The sequence below is a fragment of the Schistocerca gregaria genome, chromosome 7, assembly GCF_023897955.1.
Source record: "Schistocerca gregaria isolate iqSchGreg1 chromosome 7, iqSchGreg1.2, whole genome shotgun sequence".
Taxonomy (NCBI): Eukaryota; Metazoa; Arthropoda; class Insecta; order Orthoptera; family Acrididae; genus Schistocerca; species Schistocerca gregaria.
This window is the reverse complement of record NC_064926.1, coordinates 461,913,821-461,941,029: the sequence shown is the minus strand read 5'-3', so window position 1 is coordinate 461,941,029 and position 27,209 is coordinate 461,913,821. Positions and strand designations below refer to the sequence as shown.

At 41.4% G+C, this 27,209-nt stretch overlaps 1 protein-coding gene across 1 annotated transcript in view; it reads left to right on the top strand.

Annotated features, from left to right (window-relative positions):
- LOC126282431 (uncharacterized) overlaps positions 1 to 25,087 on the top strand; it is a 105,713-nt gene extending 80,626 nt beyond the window's left edge. Inside the window, exon 4 of the mRNA XM_049982088.1 lies at positions 24,837 to 25,087. Within this exon, the coding sequence (XP_049838045.1) occupies positions 24,837 to 25,087 (251 nt within the window). The remainder of the gene's footprint in view (positions 1 to 24,836) is intronic.
- Positions 25,088 to 27,209: the final 2,122 nt, after the last annotated feature.

Genomic DNA, 27,209 nt, shown 5'->3' with positions numbered 1-27,209 from the left:
CCTTATTAGGTTGTAAGGCTTTTTAGCTTTGGGAGACGGAATGGCATAATCTGGGTATGTACAACAAACTATGTGCCATTAAGGAGACAATGAATGTGTGGCAGTCCTCCATGTGGGCCTTTCGCAGGCACTCTGTGGTTCTGTGCCGGCTCCCCATTGGCCACACATGGGCGACCTTTGGCTACCTCCTGCACTGTGAAGACCCACCTCAGTGTTGGTGTAGTGCCTGGCTGACATATCTTATTGAGCTGCCCTCCTTTGGCTGCCCTGAGATGGAATCTTCAGTTACCGGACTCATTACCATTAATTTTAGCTGACGTTGCCTCACAGGCTAATTCATTTTTACATTTCATACGTGAGGGTGGGCTTTATCATTCGATTTAAGTCTTAGTGAATGTCCTTTGAGAATTTGTGCTCTCCACCCTAGTGCTTCTAGGCTGGAGGTTTTAATGTGTCGCAAAGTTGCTGGCTTATTCTTTTTATTCTCATGGTTGGCCAGCCAGGTCATCTGCTATCTTGTTTTTATCCCTTCTACCAGTTTCTTATGTCTCTATGTCGTTTTCTTGTCCACTTTCTTCCATTTTAGTGTTTGTTGCCCTTCTGTCATTCTTGTGGATTTTCCTTTCTTCCAGCTTTGTTTTGTATGTCTTGTTTGTTTTACTCCCAACCTTGTGGAATTATTTGAATTGGAATGAGGGACTGCTGATCTAGCAGTTTGGTCCCTTCCCCCCTCTTTTAAATTAGCCAACCAACCAACAGTGTTGTCTGTATTATGTTCAGCTCAGCTTGGTTTCCCCTGTAACAGAGGCTGAGGTAAATTGTCTGTCCTGTTATGTCACAGTGTGTCCTGTTAATAATTTTTCCTTTCTCATACAGTTCCAAACATTCAACTCCCCAAAGCCTACACAGTTTGTAGCAGTTTGTTACTATAACTTTGGCACTGTATACAGAATAAAACCAGTGTAAACCAGTTTGCTGGAAATAGGGCTGCAGCTGTGGGACATCACATGGACAATTCTGACCTTCTTCTTTGCATAAGTACAACTGCATCTTGGACCTGGGTCAGGCAGATGGTTACCCTCTCCCTCTGACAATGTTCAAGTGCAGTTTGTGACATTGCCATGTGACTAACACCATCTTCTGTGATCAACAGTACCACCTGTGTCTTTGCCCAGATAAACTTCCCTAAGGTTCCCCAACTTAATGCGTATGCTTGTGTGGTATAACATTTGAATCTGGCTTGCTCATTGCTAATTGTAAATCATATTAGTATATATAATTGTGCTAGATACATCCTAAAGTTGACCACTGCTATGTGTTCATCCAGTGGACTATTTTACTTGCCCGGTTCACCTACATGTTCACATCCCAGCAGCATCTCCTTCTGCACTTTCTGCAGGCCTGCTAAGGACTGCTCCAGTATTAACAGAGCCGGACTCAGCTGCCGATGTGCTGCATGTAATAGTGCTTCCTGCAAATCCATTACCACTACCTAATCAACCTACAAGCTATCAGCTAAAGACTGCAGCAACCTTACCACTGAGTCTGTACAACTTTTTAGGTCATTGTTCATAGCATTTACTGTCAGTTTTAGAAGCTGTGTTGACTCCATTGCTAACCTTTTTAATGCTCATGTGTTGTTCAATACCATTTGTTCCAAACAGATTAACTGTGTAGCATAGCATTCCATGGTAGCCTTATTCCTGCTTTCTACAATAGTTACTCTTGCTGTCTTACCATTCAGTTTCTGGATGTCACCAACATCTACATTTGCAAAATCTGTTTTCAGTAGCCTATCCTCCACATTTAACCAACTTTGCTTAAGTCTCCATACCATGTATGGCATTACTTCCACTATCTGCTGGACTTGGCTTCACAATTGCTGGTATGACTTGTGACACTTACTGCACTCACTCTTTGTTTTCTTCCATCTGCGTCTGTAATGCCATAAACACATCATCTAAACATCTCATCGCATAATGCATTCAGTGTCAGCTTCAGTGCCCAATGGTGGCTTGTGAGTTCTACATCCTAACTTGTTGTGAAAAGTATTACATTCTCCAATAGTAGCATCCACTGCACACCAACACCAATCTTGGTGAAGAGGTGCAACACTACCAAGATAAAGTCTTCCCTCACCTGCTGGCAACCTAGGAACAGGGAACCCCCATCACTTCCTTCCTCCCTTTGAAATGTACGCAGTCTTGTAGTCAAACAAAAAGGAAACTCAGCCCTAAAAAAACCTAGCGTACACACACATGTATACAGAAGTATAACATCACATATAACATGAAACAAAAAAAAAAATCCTTCCTCCTAGCGTCATCCTAAACTGACACACTAGTCATATATGCATCTGAAAAATACATACAGCCTAACAAAAATGTAAACTACTCTATCCAACCTTCTTGATCTTAATCTGAATGTAATCTCCTATAAAGGTTTTGTAAGGCTTGCATATTTCCCCTTCTGTCCACTACATATAGCTTTACCCTCAGACCTTGATGTCACTTGCATCAATGCATCTGGAGCATCTTGAAGTCTCTGCAGATGTCAAACATGAACAATAGTTGTATGAATCAGTACTGAAGCTTAAAGTTTACCAGAAATGTTGTTTCAACTACCTTATGTATCCCCTCGTAAGGAATTTTAGAATTCTTGGTCTTGCCTTTCAGAATGTATGGGTTCAATAACATTACCCACTGATCAACTTTATGGTGTGGTAATGTGCCCACACTATTTACCAGTTAGTCCTGGCATTTTAAGGCTCTGGTGTTCACTGCCTGAACAAGCTTCCATATTTTTCTCTCTGTTTTAGCAAATTCCATGACAGATTCCCCATCCTTGCCAAATCTTGGCCCTACTTCGTCAAACAGCAATGGCATACTGTTGTAATTTTTACATGTGCGACGAGTATTGACACATGGATGAGGGTGGGTGATTGAATTAAAATATACCCATCGTCACTTTTCATAAATGTATTACAGAAAATACACACATACAATATAGAATGGCCCTACATTAATACTACATGCTACTCACAGAGACGTATTCCGCACCCCTCTCAAACTGCACCAGAAAAGCACATACAGAGAAGAGAAGCATACACTAGAAAGCCTTGGCTTCTGAGTGCTGTGGAAACAGCGTTGAATTTGAATGATGATTACAGCATTAAGTAAGCCTACCAACACTTCCCCTCGGTGGGCATCATAAGAGAATAACTTATCAGTTTCACAAAAATGAGACAAAATTTCACAGGCATATAGTTCAACATGATATGATACTTATTTTAATCCTAACATGTCTCTGAATCTCTTAATTTTAATACCACTAAGACCCTTGCAGCATTGTCATCAGTTGATGAAACTTAAGAAATCCGTCCAAGATAGTCTGCATAACTTTACGATAGAGCCCTTTGAAGTGCTTGGTTCTTTTTGATGGACCCTTTTTTCTTGGTAATCTCATTGGCACCTGTGTTGGCAGCATTGACCTGAAGAGGTAGTCTAACAAATTCAGAACAGTTGATCTCATTTTAAAAATTACAAACCATCCCACCTCCTTGCCTGTTTCGAACATTGCAATGTGTTCAGCTTCTATTGTGGAGATGACTGCCATGGATTGCCTTTTACTCTTCCAGCTGATTGCTGCTCCAGCTAACTAAATTGTGTACCCTGTTACAGATTTACTATCAGCTGAATCATTTGCTCTGTCAGTATCACTGAATGCACTAGGATCAAAACAAATGACATTGAAACATAAGCTCAGATATTTAGCCTGATGCAGGTAATGAAACACCCTTTTTACTGTGGCCCATTGAGAAACACTTGGCTTAGAGTTGAACTGAGTCAACCTTCCCACATTGAAGGCAGTATCAGGTTGATAACATTTAGATGTATGCAAAAAACAGCCCAATGCCTTTTGTTACAACATCAAGTTTAACACATATATTTCAGAACGACACAACACATATAAGTTACAGAGTAAGTTGACAAGCAAGACACGTGTACACGTTAGCATTCGAATAAGAACTGAGTCACAGTCTAGCGGCCATTGCTCGGCTGGCCGCTTAGGTGGCGCAGCTGCTGCATGGCTGGCAGACAGCAATGCACGTAGAGGATGCATGTAATTGCATGGCAACACTTTGAATGATCGGCGAGTCACAACACCTTTTAGTACAATTTTTCATCAAATGAATTGTCATTCTCATCTTCACCAAAATGGTTATCATTACATGTTGTAGCTATGCCCTTCCAGTCATGCGTTTAAAACTCCCTCAGTGTCTGCTGAATGAAAGTAATCTGCGTTAATTTCACTTGTCCTTGAGACAGCTCACTCTTAAGTCTCAAAATAAATGACATGTTATCAATGCTAATGTGAGGTATCAAAACATTCTTGAATTTTTCAGGCCTCTCTTTCTCATCTACTACAACAGCATCATCAGGATGAACCCCAATGATCAAATTATTAGAGAAGAATACACAAGGAACTTTTCACATTGTTTCAATGCTAACTTTTTTGTCAGAGAGCAGAATAAGTCATTCCAATCCTTATGTGCTTGGTGAAGCCCATACAAACTCTTGTTAAATAAACACACCATATTTCTCACACTAAACAATTTTGGTTGCTCCATGAAAACAATGTCACTTATGGGGCTATTGAGATAAGCAGTTTCTACATCAATGTGTTTGATTTTCCATCCCCTAAGCACTGCAATTGCTATCAGAATCCTCAAGTTACTTTGTCTCGTTACTGGGCTGTAGCTTTCCCAATAACAACATATACTCCAAATATCTGGCTATAACCCAGAGCTACTAACTTTGCTTTAAATTTTATAATCTCACCTTCTCTGTTTCTCTTTGTAGTAAACACCCACTTACTTCCCGTAACGCAATCAGCTTTTGATCTGTTGACAAGTTGCCGTGTATTGTAGCATTTTAGGTTACTCATCTCTGACTCCATGGCTGTACACCACTTATCCCTGTGAACTGAGGCTAAAGCCTCTTCTACTGATGTTGGATCAGAAGGATTCACTTGGCACATGACAGCAAAAAAATATGCAAAGAAACATGAACCACACGTTTTGCTAGACACAAAGACTGTTGAAACCCTAATTCACTATTTGCATTAGAAATTTCACTTTCCAACATGGTATCACACTCCCCACTCACATCACCAGTGATAAATACATTACCTTCAGTATCATATCCATCTTCTTCTCCAACCCGCGTTTAACTCCCATCTCCTTTAACAGCTGCTCTGTCAACCACATTGTCTTCTACTGGTCGTCATCTGTTGATAGCTCAGGGAAGCACAACTGCACCATATTGGTATTGTCTGATGTCATCTTGTTGCTGTGTGGATCAGCTGTTGCTGTGTGCTTTGTGATTACTTCCCCTAATATGTTCCAAATCCAGGTCCTATGGCGTCCCATGCCTCACAATGTTGTATCAGTGAACAAACACAAATTCACCAGGTGAAATAGTTATTGCTGTACAGACGATCAGTCTTCTCTGATGGTTCTGTCATTCTGAATTCTTTTCTTCATCGTCAGCTAAGGAAGAATGCCGGATATGTTGTTTTTTTCACTTCATGTACATTGTGTACATACTCATTACACCTAAGCACTGGGGCCATAACCTGTTGCAATTATTTCATGTTCAGTGCATAGTAACACAAGAACATGGGTTGGTGGCTGAATTAAAATGCACACATCATCACTGTTGTTAACTGTATAAAAGAAAACACACACATACAATATATAGAATGACACTACCGGTACACTACATACTTGTCACAGAGGAGTCTTTTGTGCCCCTCTCAAACTGCACCAAGAAGCACATACAGAGAAGAGAAGCATACATTAGAAACCCCTGATTTCTGAGTGCTCTGGAAACAGGGCTGAATTCGAATGATGGTAACCGCATTAAGTTAAACCTAATTACATCACATATGCTCCTGCAAACTACCTTAATGCTGATGATACTTTAGCAGAATGGAGTTTTCAGTTATAAGTACTCACAATGAAAGATAACCCCATGTCTGAACCATTATGATATACTGTCACATCATGACTCAACATCCTTCCAATACTGTAAAGTATCCGTTCTGTCCTACCATTAGTCTGAAAGTGCGATGGACTTTAACTTTTTAGAATTTAGGAAATTACACAGTTGCTTTAAGAAATCTGACATAAGATTAACCTTGATCAGTGATCTTAGCTTTTGGCACTCCAAATTTGAGCACTCAGGTGTTGACCAGTGCTTGTAGTACCGTTGCTGTCTGTTGGTTAGGAATTACAATCATTTCCACATATCTAGAAAAACAATCAATAATAACACAAGTCAATTCCTAGAGTCTGTTACATGATCCAATGACAGCCAGCCCAATAAATCAGCTTCTGCAAAGATATTAACCTGTGGCTTATATCAACCCAGTGCAAACATTATACACAATCCCTCATCAACCAATCCACATCTTCTTTCCTAGGTTTCCACCAGTAGCATTCTGCTACTCACCTAATCATTGGTCTAAACGCCCATGTTGTGAAAATACGTGGTCATGTGCTTCTTTCAGCACTTCCTCTTTTAGTTTCACTGGCACTACTACACATGGTCCCAAGCTTGTCGTCTTACACAGTGACTAGCAGCTGTGATGCATACTGTTTACATTCTGTGTGAGCCTGTTGCACTGCTTGCCATTGTGCAAGGTCATGACCTAGTGCTTGTATCACTTCTACTTTTTGGCTTAAACTATCTGTGTTTGCAAGTTTTCAATCAAGCATTTGTATGGCTTCATACTTGAACTTGCTTAGCCTCAATGCCCATCTAGACAGTCTAACAGAAGGGTCTTTTCTAACATTCTCTGGATGATGTCAAGAGACAGCGTGGTGCTGGGGTGCAAGACTCACACGTCTCTCAATTCAGTTAACTGGCCCGTTGTGTGTAGCCAATCTTCTTCTCTGGTTAATCTGCTGCGACGATCTCCCAAAAGCTTCTTCTCCAAGATATGGTGTTGGTTGAAGGAATTTACTAACTACTTTTCTATTCTTGAAATAATTTGTGTACTTGTAGAAAACTTTTCATTTCAATCACAATATATTTTCAACGTTCAAATACAATAACTTCGGCAAGCTAACTCATTATTTGAACATAAGAATCATTTACACATATTCAAAAAGCATATGTATGTCTTTTTTCATTCATATTCAAGACATGAAATAATTTTAACATCTCTAATCTCAAACAATTCCAATACATGACTGCCCTTAGGAGACTACTATTCAACTGTCCACTAGTCTTTTTACAATCATCACAGACATTAAAGAGCACAGAATACTACATAAACTTTTCTTGTTCTTCTTTGCCCATACATGAAACTCTCTGGACCATACAGCAAGTACTTGTCTGCAGACATTTGGCCACCATGTCCTTCTTTTTCCTTGTGGCTGTTCTTTTTGACCTGCACATACAAATAAAGTATGTGCAGTTGGCTGATTCGTTTCTCCTACTCATATCTAAAATATTCGGTGTTCGAAACAGTGGAAGGCCGAGTTATTCTAGAATTTCCTCGAAAATTTTCAAAGCACTACATATCCCCCCCTTAAATCGAACTCACGATATTTTATAAAATCATTAGGTAAACTTATATCACACACAATTCTAACAGTATACATTGCAACACAGCTCTTTGTACTTATTTAGAGAAAACTTTAACTATTTTTTCCTTCATTCTACTCTTACACTGAGTTGATCTCAAACTCAGACATTTAATGGTACTCTGATAAGTTTTCCTAAGGATTCGTTAGGAGTCTGTCTCAATTTCCTATCGTAAACTCCAGGTGTCACAGACCGTTAGTTATGGTTGCTCTTTACACTACCATTCTGTAGTGTTTTTCTTTCTTTAGTACTTCCTATCCTCCTATGTACAGGTCAATCCTCTTCTTGCTGCCCCTGTCTGTGCAGTATAGGTCAGCCTTTCATAGGTCTGCCTATCTGCCCTTTTTCTCATCCAATAAAAGTCGAGTATGCCCTCCGTATTCTTCTTGAGTAGGTCTCCTGGTTCATTGCTCTAGCATACATCTTTATGAATACAAGTCTTAAATATTCTCTGGTAAAATTACAAATCTACTTTACACTTCTATTCCACTTTCTAATACTTCATCTTATACCCTTGAGTCCTCTCTCACTCCTCACTCCTACTAAATAGACAGATATCGTGCCCACACATAGTAGATGCAATGTCTACCTGTATTTACCAACTCCCAGTAGATACTATGCCTTTTCTCAAGGGACTAGCACAGCACATGCATTGATTGTTATTCTCTGGTCTTTATATACATGTAAATATATGTATGAGTGTGACAAAAAATAATGATGAACCATGACATATCAACAATGCAATATGTGCATCAACTCAGATGTACATATATCTTTATTCCTCTACATCCCTTGGCAGTTCTGACATACACTTCAGGTTTAAATTCTTAATTTTCCTGTTTGTGTTTAATTATACCTTTGTGTGTATGTAAATGTGTGTTCGTGTATCCTGATTCTTTGGCCTATTTATACGAGATAAGTTGAAAGTTATGGTAACTACGGAAAATAGAAAGGACTTCAGTGATAGAAGTATATGCATATGGAAAAAGGGAAAGGGTATTCAGATGAAGGAAAAAGTAGAAACTGTTGCTAAGATCGAAGAAGAGGAAGAAAATAGCCCCAAAGACAGGAGAACCCTTCCCATTTCCCTTCCCTAGGATCCCTACTTCACTGGTACTTGAGTGAGAAGCCTGAGGAGGTATGATGTTAAAAGTCTCCTACAGAATGGACATTCTCACCTTCACCTTTGAAGCCCCCAACGAAAAATCTTAGCAACACCTATGGAATGGCAGATGGTGAAGAATCAGTCACACCTGTCTGCGAGGGTTGTCTGAAAGGTGGGGTGTGCGATTAGTGTTAGTCATGCTTGTACTTACACTACCCACCCCTTCCGAAAGTGATACAAACCCTCCCATTTACATTACACCTCACAAAAGGCACAAAATATCCTATAAAAATAGAAAATTATACACTACAATCAAATAGTTGTTTAGCTAATCACTTTACACTTGTACACATATAAAATATTCTGTTCAGTTTAAGTCATCTAGATATCACTCTGCTTGAATAGTACCATGATATTATCTTTATACTAGTACTATATTCTGATGATAAATTCTTCTCGGGTTGACAGCCGAGTCAATGCGTTGTTCTCCAGCAATGTTTCAGCAAGTTTCTTACTTGCCAGAAAATGGGTGCCTACCCTTCCTCGATATCCTTATAAAGAAGAAAATGGACAGCACACTGGGACACTCGGTCTAGCGAAAGAAAACACACACAGACCTGTACCTCAATGCCAACAGCTGCCATCACCCAGCACAATGGAAATCCGTGCTCACTACCCTTGTCCGCAGAGATCATGACATATGCGATAAGGACAGTTTATCTGCTGAGATTCAGCACCTGAAGAAAACCTTCCAGATGAATGGATACTCCGAAACGCAGATTAGGCGCGCTCTCCATATGAGCAAGAAGAAGGAGAAGAACCTTCAGGAAGATGAGAACAACAAAGGTCTGGCGTTCCTCCCATACACAGGACCACCCACGGCCAAGATTGCAAGGATACTGGAGAAGAACAAGATAAAAACCATCTTCCATCCTCCAACAAAAATCAGAAATGTGCTGGGCTCAATGAACGACAACTTGGGTCTAAGAACTCCGGGTGTCTACAGTATTTCCTGTGAATGTGGGAAACAATATATTGGGCAGACGCAGCGTTGCATAATGTAACGCATATCTGAACATGTGAGAAGCGTCCGCCTCGGACAAAAAGAAAAACCTGCGGTAGCGGAGCACAGCCTCATTGAAGAACACACGTTTCAGTTTGAAGAAACAAAGAGACTGTGTAGAGCAAAAGGTTTCTGGGACTCAAATATTAAAGAGGCAGTGGAGATACGGGTTAGTGACAACCTGGTCAATTGGGACAGTGGCTTCCAACTCAGCAGTGCGTGGAAAACAACATTATCAAGAATGAGACGAGAGCGCTCCGATCGAGGTAGGTCGGTGGCGGTGTATGGAATAAACAGGCTGCACCGAGACGAGACGCCAGGACCCGGCTCCCGTGGCTCCCCCTCCCACCATGCGCCGCCACGCCGATTTCGCTCGCACCCGTGCCGAGGATGCAGAGATGCCCGTGGTCCAGCGGCTATAAAGACCAGGACGAGACGTGAACCCGACACTTCGCCTGAAGATGGCAAGTAACAAACTTGCTGAAACGTTGCTGGAGAACAACACATTGACTGGGCTGTCAACCCGAGAAGAATTTATCATCAAGATTCGCCGAGAAAGCCTGCATTCTCATAGTACTATATTCTATTCGTTCCATTCCATGTTTAGAGATCACTGTTTATCTGTGATTCTCTTAAATAGGTCTCAATCTTATAGTCATATCAAGTTTCCTAATTACTAACAGTATAGGATAGCTTAAGAATTGAGGAATAGATTACAGACTAGTTGAAGAATTGAAAGGAATTTGGTGCAGGAAAACTGAATTTGAAGAATCACCGAAAACAACTAGGGATCCGACGGTCATCACTCCACCCATTAACACAGAATATTAGCGTCCCTGGGACACAGATGGATTCCACCTGGATTCCATGGATCTAACCTTAACCTCACTCAATTACTTACAGACCAATACTTCTCTTTAAATTTTGTGTGAAAGCCTCCCCCTAACAAAACAGTTACCAATTTACTGGGAAACACAACATTAGGTAAAGTTATTCTATTTTCTACTTTGTCATGGACAAGTTTGAATTCTTTGCACAAGTCATCGATAACCTTGCTTGCATCATTAAGTCCCAAAAAAGTACCCATCAAAATGTTTCCAGAGAGTATACTATCAGTAACTTCTTGATATTTAATTAGTTCAAATGGTTCCGCCAAACTACTTACATTTATAATGTCAAAGTTGACTGTTTTTCCTTTAAAACTTCCTCCTATATTATCTACTCATGAACTAACAATGCCTGTAGTAACACCTGGGATTTTCAATTGAATAATTGGAATTACTTCCTTAGGTCGATCTGTGCGTTCTTTCAAAGTATTCATTTCCTGTCTTTTGAAATTAAATTTAACATTACATACATTTTCACAAGATTTTAATTTTTCACTAAATTCAGATTCTATATTATTATATTTATCTTCAGTGTCAAATTCTAATTTTTTATTTAACTCTGAAGTTGCTCATCCTATCTCTGGTTAAATTCAGTAAATAGTTGATTTACTTTAGTATTCAAAGAACTAGCAAGTTCACTCTTTAAATCTAACTTCAGATTGTCTACCTTATTATTTAAAGACTCAAATTCAGTCTTTAATAAAACTATTTCAAGGTTTCACTCTGGTTACTTAAAATTACCCTCTGAGCATCTAATTTAATATTTAATTGGGTATTCCCTGAATCTAACTTAAGACTGCACATTTAAAACTGCACTCTGTGCTTCTAAATTTGTACTTAAATTCGCACTCATTTCATCTCTCAATGAAGCATTTTGTGCATTTGACTCTGTTCTCTGGTCATCTAACTTAGCATCTAATTTAGAATGTGCTCAACTTATTTCTCTCCCTGAAAACCATACAGGACCTGTATTTGTCTGTTCTGAGAAGACTTAATGTGCATTAAATTTTGCTTCAAAATGGAAAAAAAATGCAGCACTGCATTCAAAATGTTGATGTGGCTTTTGGTGAATCTACTGTGAGCAAGGCAAGAGGTGCAATTGATATAAATATTTCAAACAAGGTGAAGAACATGTTCAAAACGATGACTGCCCTGGACATCCTAACACATCAATTACTGATGACGATGTGCAGGAAGTAAAGAAAATGATTCAGCAGAATTGCCAAATCACCGTCAGAGAGGCTGCTCATGATGTTGGCATATCCTTTGCTTCATGTCAAGCAATGTTTTCAGATGTTTTTGGCATGAAATGTGTAGCAGCAAAGTTTTTTCTGAAAATTTTCCAGAACTTCTAAAGTATATTGTAACAGGTGGAAAAACATGGGTATATGGGTATGACATTGAAACAAAGACCCAATTCGACATGTTCGATCAGATGAGAAGGTTTTTCTTACTGTTTTCTTTGATTATAATGGGATAGTGCATCATGTGTTCTTGCTTTTTTGTGGTGATACAGTCAGGAAGGAATATTACCTGGAAGTTAAGTGCTGTTAGTGTGAAGCACTCTGAAGAAAAAGACCAGAATTGTGGCAAAAGCAGTCATGGAAATTCCATCAAAATTATGGTTCCATGCACACCTCAATGTTTGTTTGTGATTTTTTGGCAAAAAACAAAACAGCTGTGTTGCGTTAGCATCTGTTTTTGCCAACATGGACCCCTGTGACTTCTTTCTATTCCCGAGTCTGAAGAGAACTGTGAAAGGATGTTCTTTTTACACTATAGCTAAGATAAAAACAGAAACACTAGAGGAGCTGAACCCCATAAAGGAAAGTGAGCTTCAGAAGTGTTTGCAAGATTGGAAAAAGCACTGGAACATGTATTTTATTAGGTTGGTGCATAAGTTCATAGCTTTATTATTTTGTATGTTGGCATACCAGTTGCTAAGAGTTAGATTATAATTTTTTGTTTATAGTTCATTGCTGCTACTTAAGTTTACGTATTGTCATTTTGTCATGTATTGTCATTTTGTCATTTGAAGATAGTGAGCAGAGCCGTGGACACTTGTGGACGCTAGAAAATGGAGTGTCAAGTGGAGAAATTGGATCATTTCTGACATATTCTTCTTTTTGACTTCAATAGAGTGGCAAGAGCAGTGGAGGCAGCCAGAAACATTTGTCCCATGTATGGGGATAATACCTTTGGACAGAGCACAACAAGAAAATTGTTTCCTCGTTTTAAGGAAGATTATTTTGGCCTTAGTGACTGGCCGCGTTCAGGAAGACATTTGGTGTTTGAAGATTGTTTAAATACATTAATCAATAATGGTCCATGTCAGTGTACTCAAGAACTAGTAAATGTGATGATCCGTGATCATTCGACCTTGATGTGACAGTTGCATGCAATAAGGAAGGTTCAAAAATCAGGTGTATGGATACTGCATGTTGTAAGCCAGAATCACAAAAATCAGTGGGTGTCCATATGTGCATATCTGCTTGATCGTCGTTAATCAACTCATGAACAACAAAGGCTCCTATCCGCTAACGTTATTGGTGATAAGAAATTGTGTGTTTATGCTAACATGAGGAAAAGAAAGGAATGGTTAAGCCCAAACAATGCAGCAACTCCCCATGTAAAGATCTGCTTGTGTCAGCAAAAGTTAATTCTGTGCATCTGGTGGAACAGCAATGGTATGGTGTACAAGGAATTGCTTTTCTGATGTGTAATCATCATTGCTGACATTTATTGTCAACAACTGTGATGTCTAACAGACAAAATCCAACCAGGAAGACTGGGTGAAGTAACACCAATGCCAGCTGCCATTTTTGTTGGATACAATAAAAAAGGCAATTCACCTTATTTCAAAAAAAAATTATACATGAACAAAATCGAAATATTTTGTAGCTTTTCTCACATGCTTGGGCCCATAAACTGTTAAGATTACTTATTTCAAACAGACTACAAAAGATTTAGACAAACTACAAGACAAGATGTAGACAAACTACAACAAACAGCAAAGACACTTTCAGTTTCACCAGCCCACAGATCCAACTGCACTTGCATAACAAAGATAAAAAATGTCACATTACACAGATCTCACAAAATGCTTCATATTTTTAGTATTAACAGTATATAACTGGTGAATGAGACTGACATAACATTTGCAGGGTTTCTGAATGTTACTCTACACTCCCCCTGCACTTCATGCCAAAAAGGTTTTTTATATTGAGTTTATTTCTGTAGTATAAGAATGTGTGGTGACTATCAACCAAGCCATGTATCAACATATTTGTTGTCCAAGCTCTTTGGGAGCAGTCTGTGGTCACAATGCAAAACTGTAAACATGTGTGTACCAGGAATCAACTAGATACATGTATGTATGTGCTTCAGACCAGTAAAATCATACTTTTTATATCGTGTACAGTGTACATCATTGGACCCTACAATCCGACAACACTGAACCCATACTGGTGACCCCGAATTTATTTGCGAGTGCTACAATGAACTCTCATTCCATCATGCAGTACACAATGGGCCGCTTCCCACTTGCTACACCGCACACCAGCCAACTAGGTTTTCCAATGGATGCCCTGGTATCATTTTCCAATTATCCACCTCATGTTCACAACAGTTTGACTCAGTTTCCGAACACACCGACTAGCTGTAGTCAACAGGACAGTGTTTCTACAGTTCCACAGTCACATCTACATCTACATTTATACTCCGCAAGCCACCCAATGGTGTGTGGTGGAGGGCACTTTTTGTGCCACTGTCATTACCTCCCTTTTCAGTTCCAGTCGCGTCTGAAAGCCTCCGTGTGAGCTCAAATCTCTCTAATTTTACATTCGTGATCTCCTCAGGAGGTATAAGTAGGGGGAAGCAATATATTCGATACCTCATTCAGAAACGCACCCTCTTGAAACCTGGCAAGCAAGCTACACCACGATGCAGAGCGCCTCTCTTGCAGAGTCTGCCACTTGAGTTTGCTAAACATCTCCATAACGCTATCACGGTTACCAAATAACCCTGTGACGAAACGCGCCGCTATTCTTTGGATCTTCTCTATCTCCTCCGTCAACCTGATCTGGTATGGATCCCACACTGATGAGCAATACTCAAGTATAGTTCGAACGAGTGTGTTGTAAGCCATCTCCTTTGTTGATGGACTACATTTTTGAAGGACTCTCCCAATGAATCTTAACCTGGTACCCGCCTTACCAACAATTAATTTTATATGATCATTCCACTTCAAATCGTTCCGCACCCATACTCCCAGATATTTTACAGAAGTAACTGCTACCAGTGTTTGTTCCGCTATCATATAATCATACCATAAAGGATCCTTCTTTCTATGTATTCGCAATACATTACATTTGTCTATGTTAAGGGTCAGTTGCCACTCCCTGCACCAAGTGCATATCCGCTGCAGATCTTCCTGCATTTCGCTACAATTTTCTGAGGCTTCAACTTCTCTTTATACTACAGCATCATCAGCGAAAAGCCGCATGGAACTTCCAACACTATCTAGGTCATTTATATATAACGTGAAAAGCAATGGTCCCATAACACTCCCTTGTGGCACGCCAGAGGTTACTTTAACGTCTGTAGACGTCTCTCCATTGATAACAACATGCTGTGTTCTGTTTGCTAAAAGCTCTTCAATCCAGTCACACAGCTGGTCTGATATTCCGTAGGCTCTTACTTTGTTTATCAGGCAACAGTGCAGAACTGTATCGAACGCCTTCCGGAAGTCAAGGAAAATGGCATTTATCTGGGAGCCTGTATCTAATATTTTCTGGGTCTCATGAACAAATAAAGTGAGTTTGGTCTCACACAATCGCTGTTTCCGGAATCCATGTTGATTCCTACAGAGTAGACTCTGGGTTTCCAAAAACGACACGATACTCGAGCAAAAAACATGTTCTAAAATTCTACAACAGATCGACGTCAGAGATATAGGTCTATAGTTTTGCGCATCTGCTCGAGGATCCTTCTTGAAGATTGGGACTACCTGTGCTCTTTTCCAATCATTTGGATCCTTCTGTTCCTCTAGTGACTTGTGATACACGGCTGTTAGAAGGGGGGCAAGTTCTTTCGCGTACTCTGTGTAGAAACGAACTGGTATCCCGTCAGGTCCAGTGGACTTTCCTCTGTTGAGTGATTCCAGTTGCTTTTCTATTCCTTGGACACTTATTTCGATGTCAACCATTTTTTCATTTGTGTGAGGATTTAGAAAAGAAACTTCAGTGCAGTCTTCCTTTGTGAAACAGCTTTGGAAAAAGGTGTTTAGTATTTCAGCTTTACGCGTGTCATCCTCTGTTTCAATGCCCTCATCATCCCAGAGTGTCTGGATCTGCTGTTTTGAGCCACTTACTGATTTAACGTAAGACCAGAACTTCCTAGGATTTTCTGTCAAGTCGGTACATAGAATTTTACTTTCGAATTCACTGAACACTTCACGCGTAGCCCTCTTTATGCTAACTTTGACATCATTTAGATTCTGTTTGTCTGAGAGGTTTTGGCTGCATTTAAACTTGGAGTGAAGCTCTCCTTGCTTTCGCAGTAGTTTCCTAAGTTTGTTGTTGAACCACGGTGGTTTTTCCTGTCCCTCACAGTTCTTTTCGGCACGTACCTGTCTAAAACGCATTTTACAATTGCCTTAAAATTTTTCCATAAACACTCAACATTGTCAGTGTCAGAACAGAAATTTTCGTTTTCATCTGTTAGGTAGTCTGAAATCTGCCTTTTATTACTCTTGCCAAACAGATAAACCTTCCTCACTTTTTTATATTCCTATTAACTTCCATATTCAGGGATGCTGTAAAGACCTTACGATCACTGATTCCCTGTTCTGCACTTACAGAGTCGAAAAGTTTGGGTCTGTTTGTTATCAGTAGATCCAAGATGTTATCTCCACTAGTCGGTTCTCTGTTTAATTGATTGAGGTAATTTTCAGATAGGGCACTCGGTATAATGTCACTCGATGTTCTGTCCCTACCACCCGTCCTAAACATCTGAGTGTCACAGTCTATATCTGGTAAATTGAAATCTCCACCTAAGACTATAACATGCTGAGAAAATTTATGTGAAATGTATTCCAAACTTTCTCTCAGTTGTTCTGCCACTAATGCTGCTGAGTCGGGAGGTCGGTAAAAGGAGCCAATTATTAACCTAGCTCAGTTGTTGTGTGTAACCTCCACCCATAATATTTCACAGGAACTATCCACTTCTACTTCACTACAGGATAAACTACTACTAACAGCAACAAACACGCCACCACCGGTTGCATGCAATCTATCCTTTCTAAACACCGTCTGTGCCTTTTTAAAAATTTCGGCTGAATTTATCTCTGGCTTCAGCAATCTTTCTGTACCTATAACGATTTCAGCTTCGGTGCTTTCTATCAGCTCTTGAAGTTCTGGTACTTTACCAATGCAGCTTTGACAGTTTACAATTACAATACCGATTGTTGCTTGGTACCCGCATGTCCTGACTTGGCCCCACACCCTTTGAGGCTGTTGCCCTTTCTGTACTTGCCCGAGGCCCAGTCTACGCCACACAACCCCTGTTACCCGTCTAGCCGCTAGCTGCGTGTAGTGGACTCCTGACCTATCCAGCGGAACTCGAAACCCCACCACCCTATGGTGCAAGTCGAGGAATCTGCAGCCCACACGGTCGCAGAACCGTCCTAGCCTGTGATTCAGACCCTCCACTCGGCTCTGTACCAAAGGTCCGCAGTCAGTCCTGTTGACGATGCTGCAGATGGTGAGCTCTGCTTTCATCCCGCTAGCGAGACTGGCAGTCTTCACCAAATCAGATAGCCACCGGGAGCCAGAGAGGATTTCCTCCGAACCGTAGCGACACACATCATTGGTGCCGACAAGAGCAACCACCTGCAGATGGGTGCACCCTGTACCCTTCATGACATCCAGAAAGACCCTTTCCACATCTGGAATGACTCACGGAGTGCACATTGGTTTTCTTCCCCTCTCTTGCTGCCATATCCCTAAGGGGTCCCATTACCAGCCTGACTTTGGAGCTCCCAACTACCAGTAAGCCCACCCTCTGTGACTGCCCGGATCTTGCAGACTGAGGGGCAACCTCTGGAACAGGAAAAGCTGCCATCTCCGGCCGAACATCAGTATCAGCCGGAGACAGAGCCTGAAACTGGTTCTTCAGACAAACTGGAGAGGACTGCCGTTCAGCCCTCCAGAATGTCTTTTGCCCCCTGCCACACCTCGAGACGACCTCCCACTCTACCACAGGTGAGGGATCACCCTCAATGTGGGCAGTATCCTGGGCAACCACAGTCGTAGTCCAATGGGGGGATACGTGGGACGAGCTGGTCATCCCTGACAAACCCTCATCCGGACCCCCACAGTGATGCCCATTGGCAACAGCCTCAAGCTGTGTGACCGAAGCCAACACTGCCTGAAGCTGGGAACGAAGGGATGCCAACTCAGCGTGCATCCGAATACAGCAGTTGCAGTCCCTATCCATGATAAAAACTGTTGTGCAAAGAACGTCTGAATTAATCTACAGAGAGCACAAACAAATCGACACAAAATTTAAATGGTTATTAAAATACAACATTGCCTAGTAAATGCAGTAATGCTGCTACTTGCGCACTGCTGACACACTGCTTGGCGGCAGAATGAGACTACGCGATTTTACACTATTCAGGTACTAAAATGCGATGCTACAACTCTCAAATACTATAATACGCCAGAAATTTATGAATTAAACAATGCAAGTACAAAAACACACAAAGAAATTAAGAATTAAACTATGTAACAAATGAGGGAGCTAGGAGTATACGACCTTCTGCTGGCAGCTGCTTATCCAACAGCGGCAGGGAGCACACTGGCTGTGACCAACTGACACTGGCCATTCAAAACAAAAACAGAAGACAGACGACTACGCGAATTTACATTATTCAGGTACTAAAGCGCGATGCTACAACTCTCAAATGCTATGTGATGGCATCAGGTATGATCAATAACTTTTCGTTATCCTACAGGAATCAGCTATCATGCGGAAATGCTCTGTACCAACAGAACATTTTTCATTCACAAAACTTCAGATGTGAACATTTTACATTGAATGTGAACTTTCCACAAACACCGAGTGCTCAACAACAGCTGACAATTTGCTCAAACACCAATGACTATGTTTACAAATTTCGAAAGTGCCAGTGTGAACTTTCCACCCACGTCAGTGATGTTACAAATCGAGCGGGATGCTCAGGTCAGGAATTTTCATGTTCATCCCGGAACTCCGGATTATGCGCCAGCCCCTCCCCATCCCCCCACATTACCAGTCTCTGCTTTATGAATGTTACCAATGGCACACACCACTCCTGCCGCATAGGCTGCGAGTTTTCCACAAATGTTAGATGACTTCAACAACTTTAATACACCTTTACAGTCAACTCTTCCACGCCAGTCCACTCTATGCCTGTTGGCATTACTCCATCAAATGCCCGACTCGATTTCTCAAGACAGTCGAGCCAGCTGCACCTACCAGTTGCACCTACCGTGTCGCATGCCACTGACGGTGTTATGAACTGGTACACCACTACTGCACCCAAGCCAGTTATGGTGCAGAGCTACGGACAGGGAGAGACAGTTTTTACAAACTTTTATGCCAAGATGCCCCCATCCATCCATCCATCCATTGGCCTAAACTACTGTCCCTTCACAAGGATCACTCACTCACATGGTTTGCCTTGGTCAACCATGTCCTGCAGCTATATGGTGTTGCCAACAACAGCTGTAAGTTCTTTTGCTTACTGTGTCACCTCCATGATGAACTGAGACCTGATCTGTGATATTGTGGCTTCGCCTCCCTCTGCAAGCAAATATGCATTCACCAGACACACCATCCTTGAGTGTACATCTAGATCTACAGAGGAAACTCCGTGCTACAATTGTCACAAATCATATGCTGGATGCTGCAATTTGGACCATCTGGTTGCTTAAACTTCCTCCAGGAGTTAAAATTCCTCTTTTCCATCTAACTTCGGCATCACTGGACGCTAAATTGAAGATTGCAGATGAGGTTTACAACATCTTGTCACCCCCGTGACCCCCCGGGGGGACCTCATGCCAGAATGTGCACAACTCTCTCAGCGCATGCACACAGATCCAATGCCGCCTGGCAGCCACCACTGTAACTCCTCGCTTACCAGATCTACTGCAGTGCTGCTGTTGGAGGAATGTACAAACATGATCCCCCTTACTGCCACTTTGGCATGAGGCTGCCTGATGGACAATGCTACAACCTGCTCTGCTTGGGGTTATTTCCATTGCCACTTTGTGGATGCAGCTAAGAAATGTTCTCGTGGACACCTTTCTCTTAATACTTCTTCACCTCATGCTCCAGAACGCTTGTATGTGAAAGACGCAGTGTCTTGTCTTTCATTTCCAGTCAACATGGGGGCCGAGGTCAGTATCACTTCTTTGTCTGCAGGTATTAAATTTGAGCATCAGTCTTGCCAGCCACTTTGAGCCGCCAATAATTCTTTGTTTCTATCTCGTGCCATAACTAATTTAAACCCTCTACTGTAGGACATTAACACTCCCTTATAATGGCATTTCATTATCACCGATGTGGATGAACCTGTACTTGGGGTTGATTTTCTCATAGCCCGTGCTCTTTCACCTAACCTACAGTGAGGTACACTGATCTTTAACTTGGTAGACTGTACCACTGGTTCCAATATTTCTTCCCTCTCATCCAAGAGTGCTACTCTACTGTGCGAGCTAGCTGAAGCCACCATTAGAGTGCTCTCTCTTAAATCACACAGTGACGAGCTTCTGGACTATAACGAGGCCTTCCGCTTACGCATTGCCTCCGTACAAGCCTAGCTCATGGATGCTCATAAGCAGGTTGCATGGCCACGCCCAGAGGCCCCACACCGCCTCCTTGCACCCGCTGCTCATGCGCATGACTTTTCTACGTTCAAGTAACCCTCCGAGCTCCATGACAGGGAGTACCAGTGGATTACCACCACTGCTGTTGATCCACCGGCCTGGGACACACAAGCGTGTGCATTACAGGTTAGTCATACTTTATCAGATGTGGGTCCATCATTGCCGTCAGTGTTTGCAACCAATAATGGTCCTGTCCTTAGAATCAGTACCATGGTAGGTCCACTGGTGTGCACAAAGGCTAGGAGTTTAAATCCAGAAAAACTTAAACACGCCAAAGTGATTATTCAGGTACTTTTAGACTGTAAGACTATTTGCCCGTCTTCTAGTAGTTGGTCGTCGCCCATTCATTTGGCGCCTAAGAAAGATGACACTTTCCATCTCTGCAGAGACTATTGAGTGCTTAGCACCAGATCAATTTTAGACAATTATCTCATCCCTAATATTCAAGAATTTGCTTCCCAAATGCACGAGGCACAAATTTTCAGTGTAATCAACTGTGACAAAGCTTACCACCAACTGCCAGTGGCATCCCAGAACATTGAAAAAACGCCATCATCACCCCATTCAGATTGTTTGAGTATCTATTTATGCCTTTTTGCCTTAAAAACACCGCACATATGTGGCAATGGTTCATTGACTCATTAGTTGGAAAACTGGGCTTTCCATATGCATACCTGGATGACTTGTTAACTTTTTCTTCTTCTCTCGTGGAACATGAACTCCACTTAAATATGGTGTTACAACTCTTAACAAGCAAACAGTGTCATGGCAAACAATAAAGTTGCTAAGTCGGAGCTTTGCCGCACTAGTGTCACTTTTCTGGGTCACATGGTTTCTGCTGACGGCATCCACCCTTCACCCGAACGGTTCGAGGCTATTAGTACGGTGCCTTTGTCCAAAGACTTTCAGTGCCTCTGTCACTTCCTATGCACTGTAAATTACTGACACAAACACATTCCCCAAGCTGCCAACATAGAATCCCCACTGAGAGGTGTCCTCGCAAACAACACCACTTCAGGGTCTCGGGCAGTCACGTGGACCTCAGACATGCAATGTGCATTTGATAACCTCAAGTCAGCCTCACAGATGGCCATTACTCTTACTCACTGCCATCCCTGATGCTCCCATCTTGCTTACTACAGATGTGAGTGATACAGCAGTGGAGGTGATATTTCAGCAATCTGTGGGTTATGTTGTACAACCGCTGAGATTTTTCTCCCACAAACTGTCTGCTTCTTAGTGCAAATGGTTGAGCTTTGACCAGGAACTATTTGCAATTTACGCTGCTATCAAACATTTCCAAGACAATATCAAAGGTCACCATATCATGGTATTTACTGACCACAAACCACTCATATACGATTTTTGCAACCCAGGCAAGGATTCATCCCTGAGGCGTTTCCATCATATGGACCTCATATGTCAATTTACGACTGACGTGCATTACATCAGATGGGCAGACAGCGTCGTCACTGATTTTTTATCTTGTGTGTTGGTATTATCTTTACAACTGAACCTCAGCAAACTCCCTAGATTGTAAACAGATGATACTGAACTTGTTGCATTGCTTTATGATACTAAAGCAGGGCTCAAACTTGAACTAAGACACTTCCCGGGTTCTCGTCACCCATCTTGTGTGACATTTCAACAGGATGCATCAATCCAGTGATTCTTGCACCTCTCTGCCCAGACATTTTTAATAGTATTCACGATTTGCACACCCTAGCATATGCACCACTGATGTCTGATCCAAACATTTCATTTGGCTCAGAGGGATTAAACAACACTGCACTTGGCCAGAAGAATGTGTGGCTTATCAGTGTGCAAAAGTAGGACATCATGCACAGCCTTCCATGGATACGTTCAATTTGGCAAAACAAATATTTCAACACATACACCTCGATATCGTTGGGCTCATACCCCCTCGGGCCCCTTTCATTACATACTGTCCACCACCAACAGGTTTATCCACTGGGTGAAGGTAATTCCCTTCACTACTATCACAGATGATGTGGTGGACCAAGCCCTTTTATTAACGTGGATCTCGCACTTTGGCTGCCCAGCGTCTATCACCACTGACCAGAGCCGCCAGTTTAAGTCCACCCTCTTCCGTCAGCTTTGGGAACTGTGTGGGGTGAAACAACCATCCACAGAGCAATGGGCTTGTCAAATGCTGGCACCAAAAACTTAAAGGTTCACTGATGTGCCATGGAGGTGAGTGAGCTGATGCTCTACCATGAGTAACGTTAGGCTCTCAGGCTGCATACAAAGAAGATCTTGGTGGGTCTCTGGCAGAAGTACTATACAGAGAACCCCTCACACTCCCAGCTAAGTTAGTCAAGCCTTCACTCCCTCAGGATCAAATCTGTGACTCGACCTTCCTCGGGCATGTTAAGCAGCTAATCACCAACATTCATGTGCCCCCTCCTCAGCTGCACTCACTACCCCCCATATTCCTGCACAAGAACTTAGCATTGTGCACTCACATCATGCTGTGCAATGACACTATCTGACCTGCACTCAGCCTTTCATACTCATACCCACACAAAGTCATCTCACAGTGTAACAACATGATTGATGTGCTCATTATTTGCACACCTCAAACCGTATCTGTCTGCCACCTCAAACCAGTGTGGTCTGTAGGAGAACTGCTCGATACTCCACCCAGCAACCCCCACCTCCTGCTACACCTACCTCGCATGAGCTATCTATTGACGGTTCACGGGTGAGTGATGACCATTCCCGCACATTTGGCGTTACCTACCCCCAGTCATATGACAGTGCTACATGTGTGTGTGTGACATCACTTACAGAGTGTGACATGTGATGACTCCTCCTCCTATAGGCAGCTGCCCTGCCTCTCCTTTATTAAGATTTAAGGATGTATCAGAGGCCAGCCTCAGAACGTGTGACGTCGCTGACAGCGATTCGTGTGGACATTCTTTCACCACCTCCTCAGAAAATGTTAATGTGTACACTGATTTCATTTGTGGTTCTAAAGTGTTTTTTGTTGTGTATCCTGATAATGTGTTTGTATTCTACAAACGAGTGAGCTTCCCCAATAACAACTTGATCCACATTCACTTTTTTCACTTTCTCGAATCTATCCCCTTGCCTGTTGGTACTGACCCTTCAACAGTCAAAGTGGTTCGTACCACAACAGGCATTCAGGTTTGGTATGCTGGCTCCTCACAATCCACCGTCCCCTCCCTGGATTTCTCCAATGCGGTACGAGCATTCGCCAGTTGGGCAGGGCCATCTGCCCCCTTTGCTGGCTTGAGAACTTAATTTACTAATGTCGCGTATTGTTTTATGTTAAATATCCTCTTCCCACCACCCCCCACCCCCTACCCCACTCCCCTGCCCACCCGGGTGCTTCTTTTACATATTTTCCCTCATATTTATCTTCGTGCTTCACACTCTGGGGGTGGGGGGTTGGCTGGCTAATGTGGTGACTATCGACCAAGTCAGGTATTAACATTTTTGTTTTCCAAGCTCTTTGGGAGCAGTCTGTGGTTGTGATGCAAAACTATAAACATGTGTGTACCGGAAATCAACTAGATATATGTGAGTATGCATGGATGTATGTATGTATATGCTTCAGACCAATGAAATTGTACTTATTATAATTAAATGATGTATAGTGTACATCATTGGATCCTGCAATATGACAACACTAAGCCCATACATGAATATGCAGAGGATACCATGTCTGTTTTTTAAGTGTTTAATGTTGAGTTATATTCTTACTAAATCTATGTGCTCCACTGCACAGGTCAGCAAAATTTTCAGTACTTTGTTGTACTTCTTTTCATAGCAATAAGAAGTAATATATTTGAACAGGAGAATAATAACATGAATAGCAATAATATAATAATAATTATTATTATTATTATTATTATTGTTGTTGTTGTTGTTGTTGTTATCCCTATTATTACTATCTCCTCAGGAATTTCTTCCTGTTACTGGTACATATAGTCTACAAATAAATTTAACAATTGCGAACATATTCCTTGTTCTTGTGATTTATGCTGCATAATTATTTATCTTACTCATTTGTGTGAATAGTAATTACAGACTTAGAGTATAGAGATTTTCATAGAAATTGAAGTCAACAGCTAGATACTTCAGAAATAGATCATTGCTACATATTTTAGCACACTCCAAGTGTTTTAATCCATTTGAAATTCGCAGGTCGTACAGTATCCTGGAACCCACTTAATGAACCATCCCCATTTGATGATGCAACATCAGAAACTATTGAAGATGTAATTGAAGAACTTGCTACAGCAGAATTACCAGAACCTATATTGGAGCATAATTGGGAATCAAAATCAGATGCAAAAACACGAATTTTAGGCCAGATTTCTGAATGGTTTGAACTAGACAGTTCTGACATTGAAAAATTGCAGGTTAGTACTGTGAATAACTATTCCTTGATATGAAAGTATCAGTGTTTTTCAATGTTGTTACACATTAATATTCCTTAAATGTAGTCAGACGACATTATAGAATCTCATAGGTTGTTGAGGTGTGCTTGCTGTGCTTTTGGACTTTTGAAGTTTTCAAATAAATATTTTATTTTGAAAATGGCCTGTCTTGTAGCAGAGAGATATGGTAGGTAAAGTTTTCATGAAGTGCAACAATTGTATGTGACTTCAACGATAATGTTATAGAGGTGTAAAGACAAGACATTGGCATATGAAAGACAAGAAGAAAACTGGTGAACCTGCAAGTTATAATGACAACTGGATTAGAGTATGAAGAAAATTTTGACATTGTTCGTGTTAAATTGATTAAGCCAGAAAAAAATGCTCAAAATTCCATAAATGGTCATGCAAATAGGTGCAGGACAATGCAAAGGCAAGAAAACACCTAATTCTGTTGTGTGACCCCAAGATTTCACTTTACCTTTGGGAATGCAAGGCTACCAAAGAGATTTCAGACAAGGTGCACAATAATTATGATGTTCACTCAGTTGAAAACATTTATCTGCATAGACACAGATTTCATACATTGTGTGACAAGCATCTGCTGTCTAACATTTTTTACAGTGATTTAAAGTGAAAGGTAGATGTACAAACTTCCCACTTCTTTCATATGAGGTGACTTACTTGAGATTTGCAGCCGATCTTCTTTGTTGGCTAGGTGGCTGCTGGAAAACTCTCTTGACTTCGTCTCCATAGAATGATGCTAGGTATGGGAAGATTTAACCCTCTCTCTCAACTTGTGAGATAAGTAGATAACACAAACTTTACTTTGCATCAACCAGTGGTATATTTGAACTCCATACAGAATAAAATTCATACTTTCCACATACATATCTGACTTCCAGTAAGTCACTCACTCCATCCAACATCAGAAGAAATTTAATTACAGTTATAAAAGGGTTGTTATAAAAGGGTTGTCTTAATAACCATGACTCTACTTCACATGAACCATAAAAAAGGTCTTGCCTCTGACAAGGTTGGATTAATAATTCCCAAGATTACTTTTTCAAATGTTCTTCTTTCACATAACAATAGTCAATGAGACAGTAGGCACAGAGCTGCATAAAAACTCCATGGTTCTTCCTCTAAAACATCTATGTATTGCCTGACAAGTACTTGTTGGTGACATTCAACTGACACATCTACTTTCTTCTAGCAACTGATTTTAAACCTGCACACACAAACATGTGATGGGCAGTAGGTAGAACGTTACCATCCCGCACTTGTCTCTAGAATATTGTGTGTTTGAGATGGTAGAAGGCTGAGTGGTTCTAGAATTTATGCAGAAATTCTCGAATCACTATATATATATTAAAAAACAAAGATTCCAAGACTTACCAAGCGGGAAAGAGCCTGTAGACATGCACAATAAATAAAACACACACACAAAATTTCTAGCTTTCGCAACCGATGGTTGCTTCTTCAGGAAAAAGGGAAGGAGAGGGAAACACGAAAGGATGTGGGTTTTAAGGGAGAGGGTAAGGAGTCATTCCAATCCTGGGAGCAGAAAGACTTACCTTAGGGGGGAAAAAACAGGTGTACACTCGCATACACACACATATCCATCCGCACATACACAGACACAAGCAGACATTTGTAAAGGCAAAGAGTTCGGGCACAGATGTCAGTCGAGGCGGAAGTACAGAGGCAAAGAAGTTGTTGAAAGACAGGTGAGGTACGAGCGGCGGCAACTTGAAATTAGTAGAGGTTGAGGCCTGGCAGATATCGAGAGAGAGGATATACTGAAGGGCAAGTTCCCATCTCTGGAGTTCCGATAGGTTGGTGTTGGTGGGAAGTATCCAGACAACCCGGACGGTGTAACACTGTGCCAAGTTGTGCTGGCCGTGCACCAAGGCATGTTTAGCCACAGGGTGATCCTCATTACCAACAAACACTGTCTGCCTGTGTCCATTCATGCAAGTGCACAGTTTCTTGCTGGTCATTCCCACATAGAAAGTGTCACAGTGTAGGCAGGTCAGTTGGTAAATCACGTGGGTGCTTTCACACGTGGCTCTTCCTTTGATCGTGTACACCTTCCGGGTTACAGGACTGGAGTAGGTGGTGGTGGGAGGGTGCA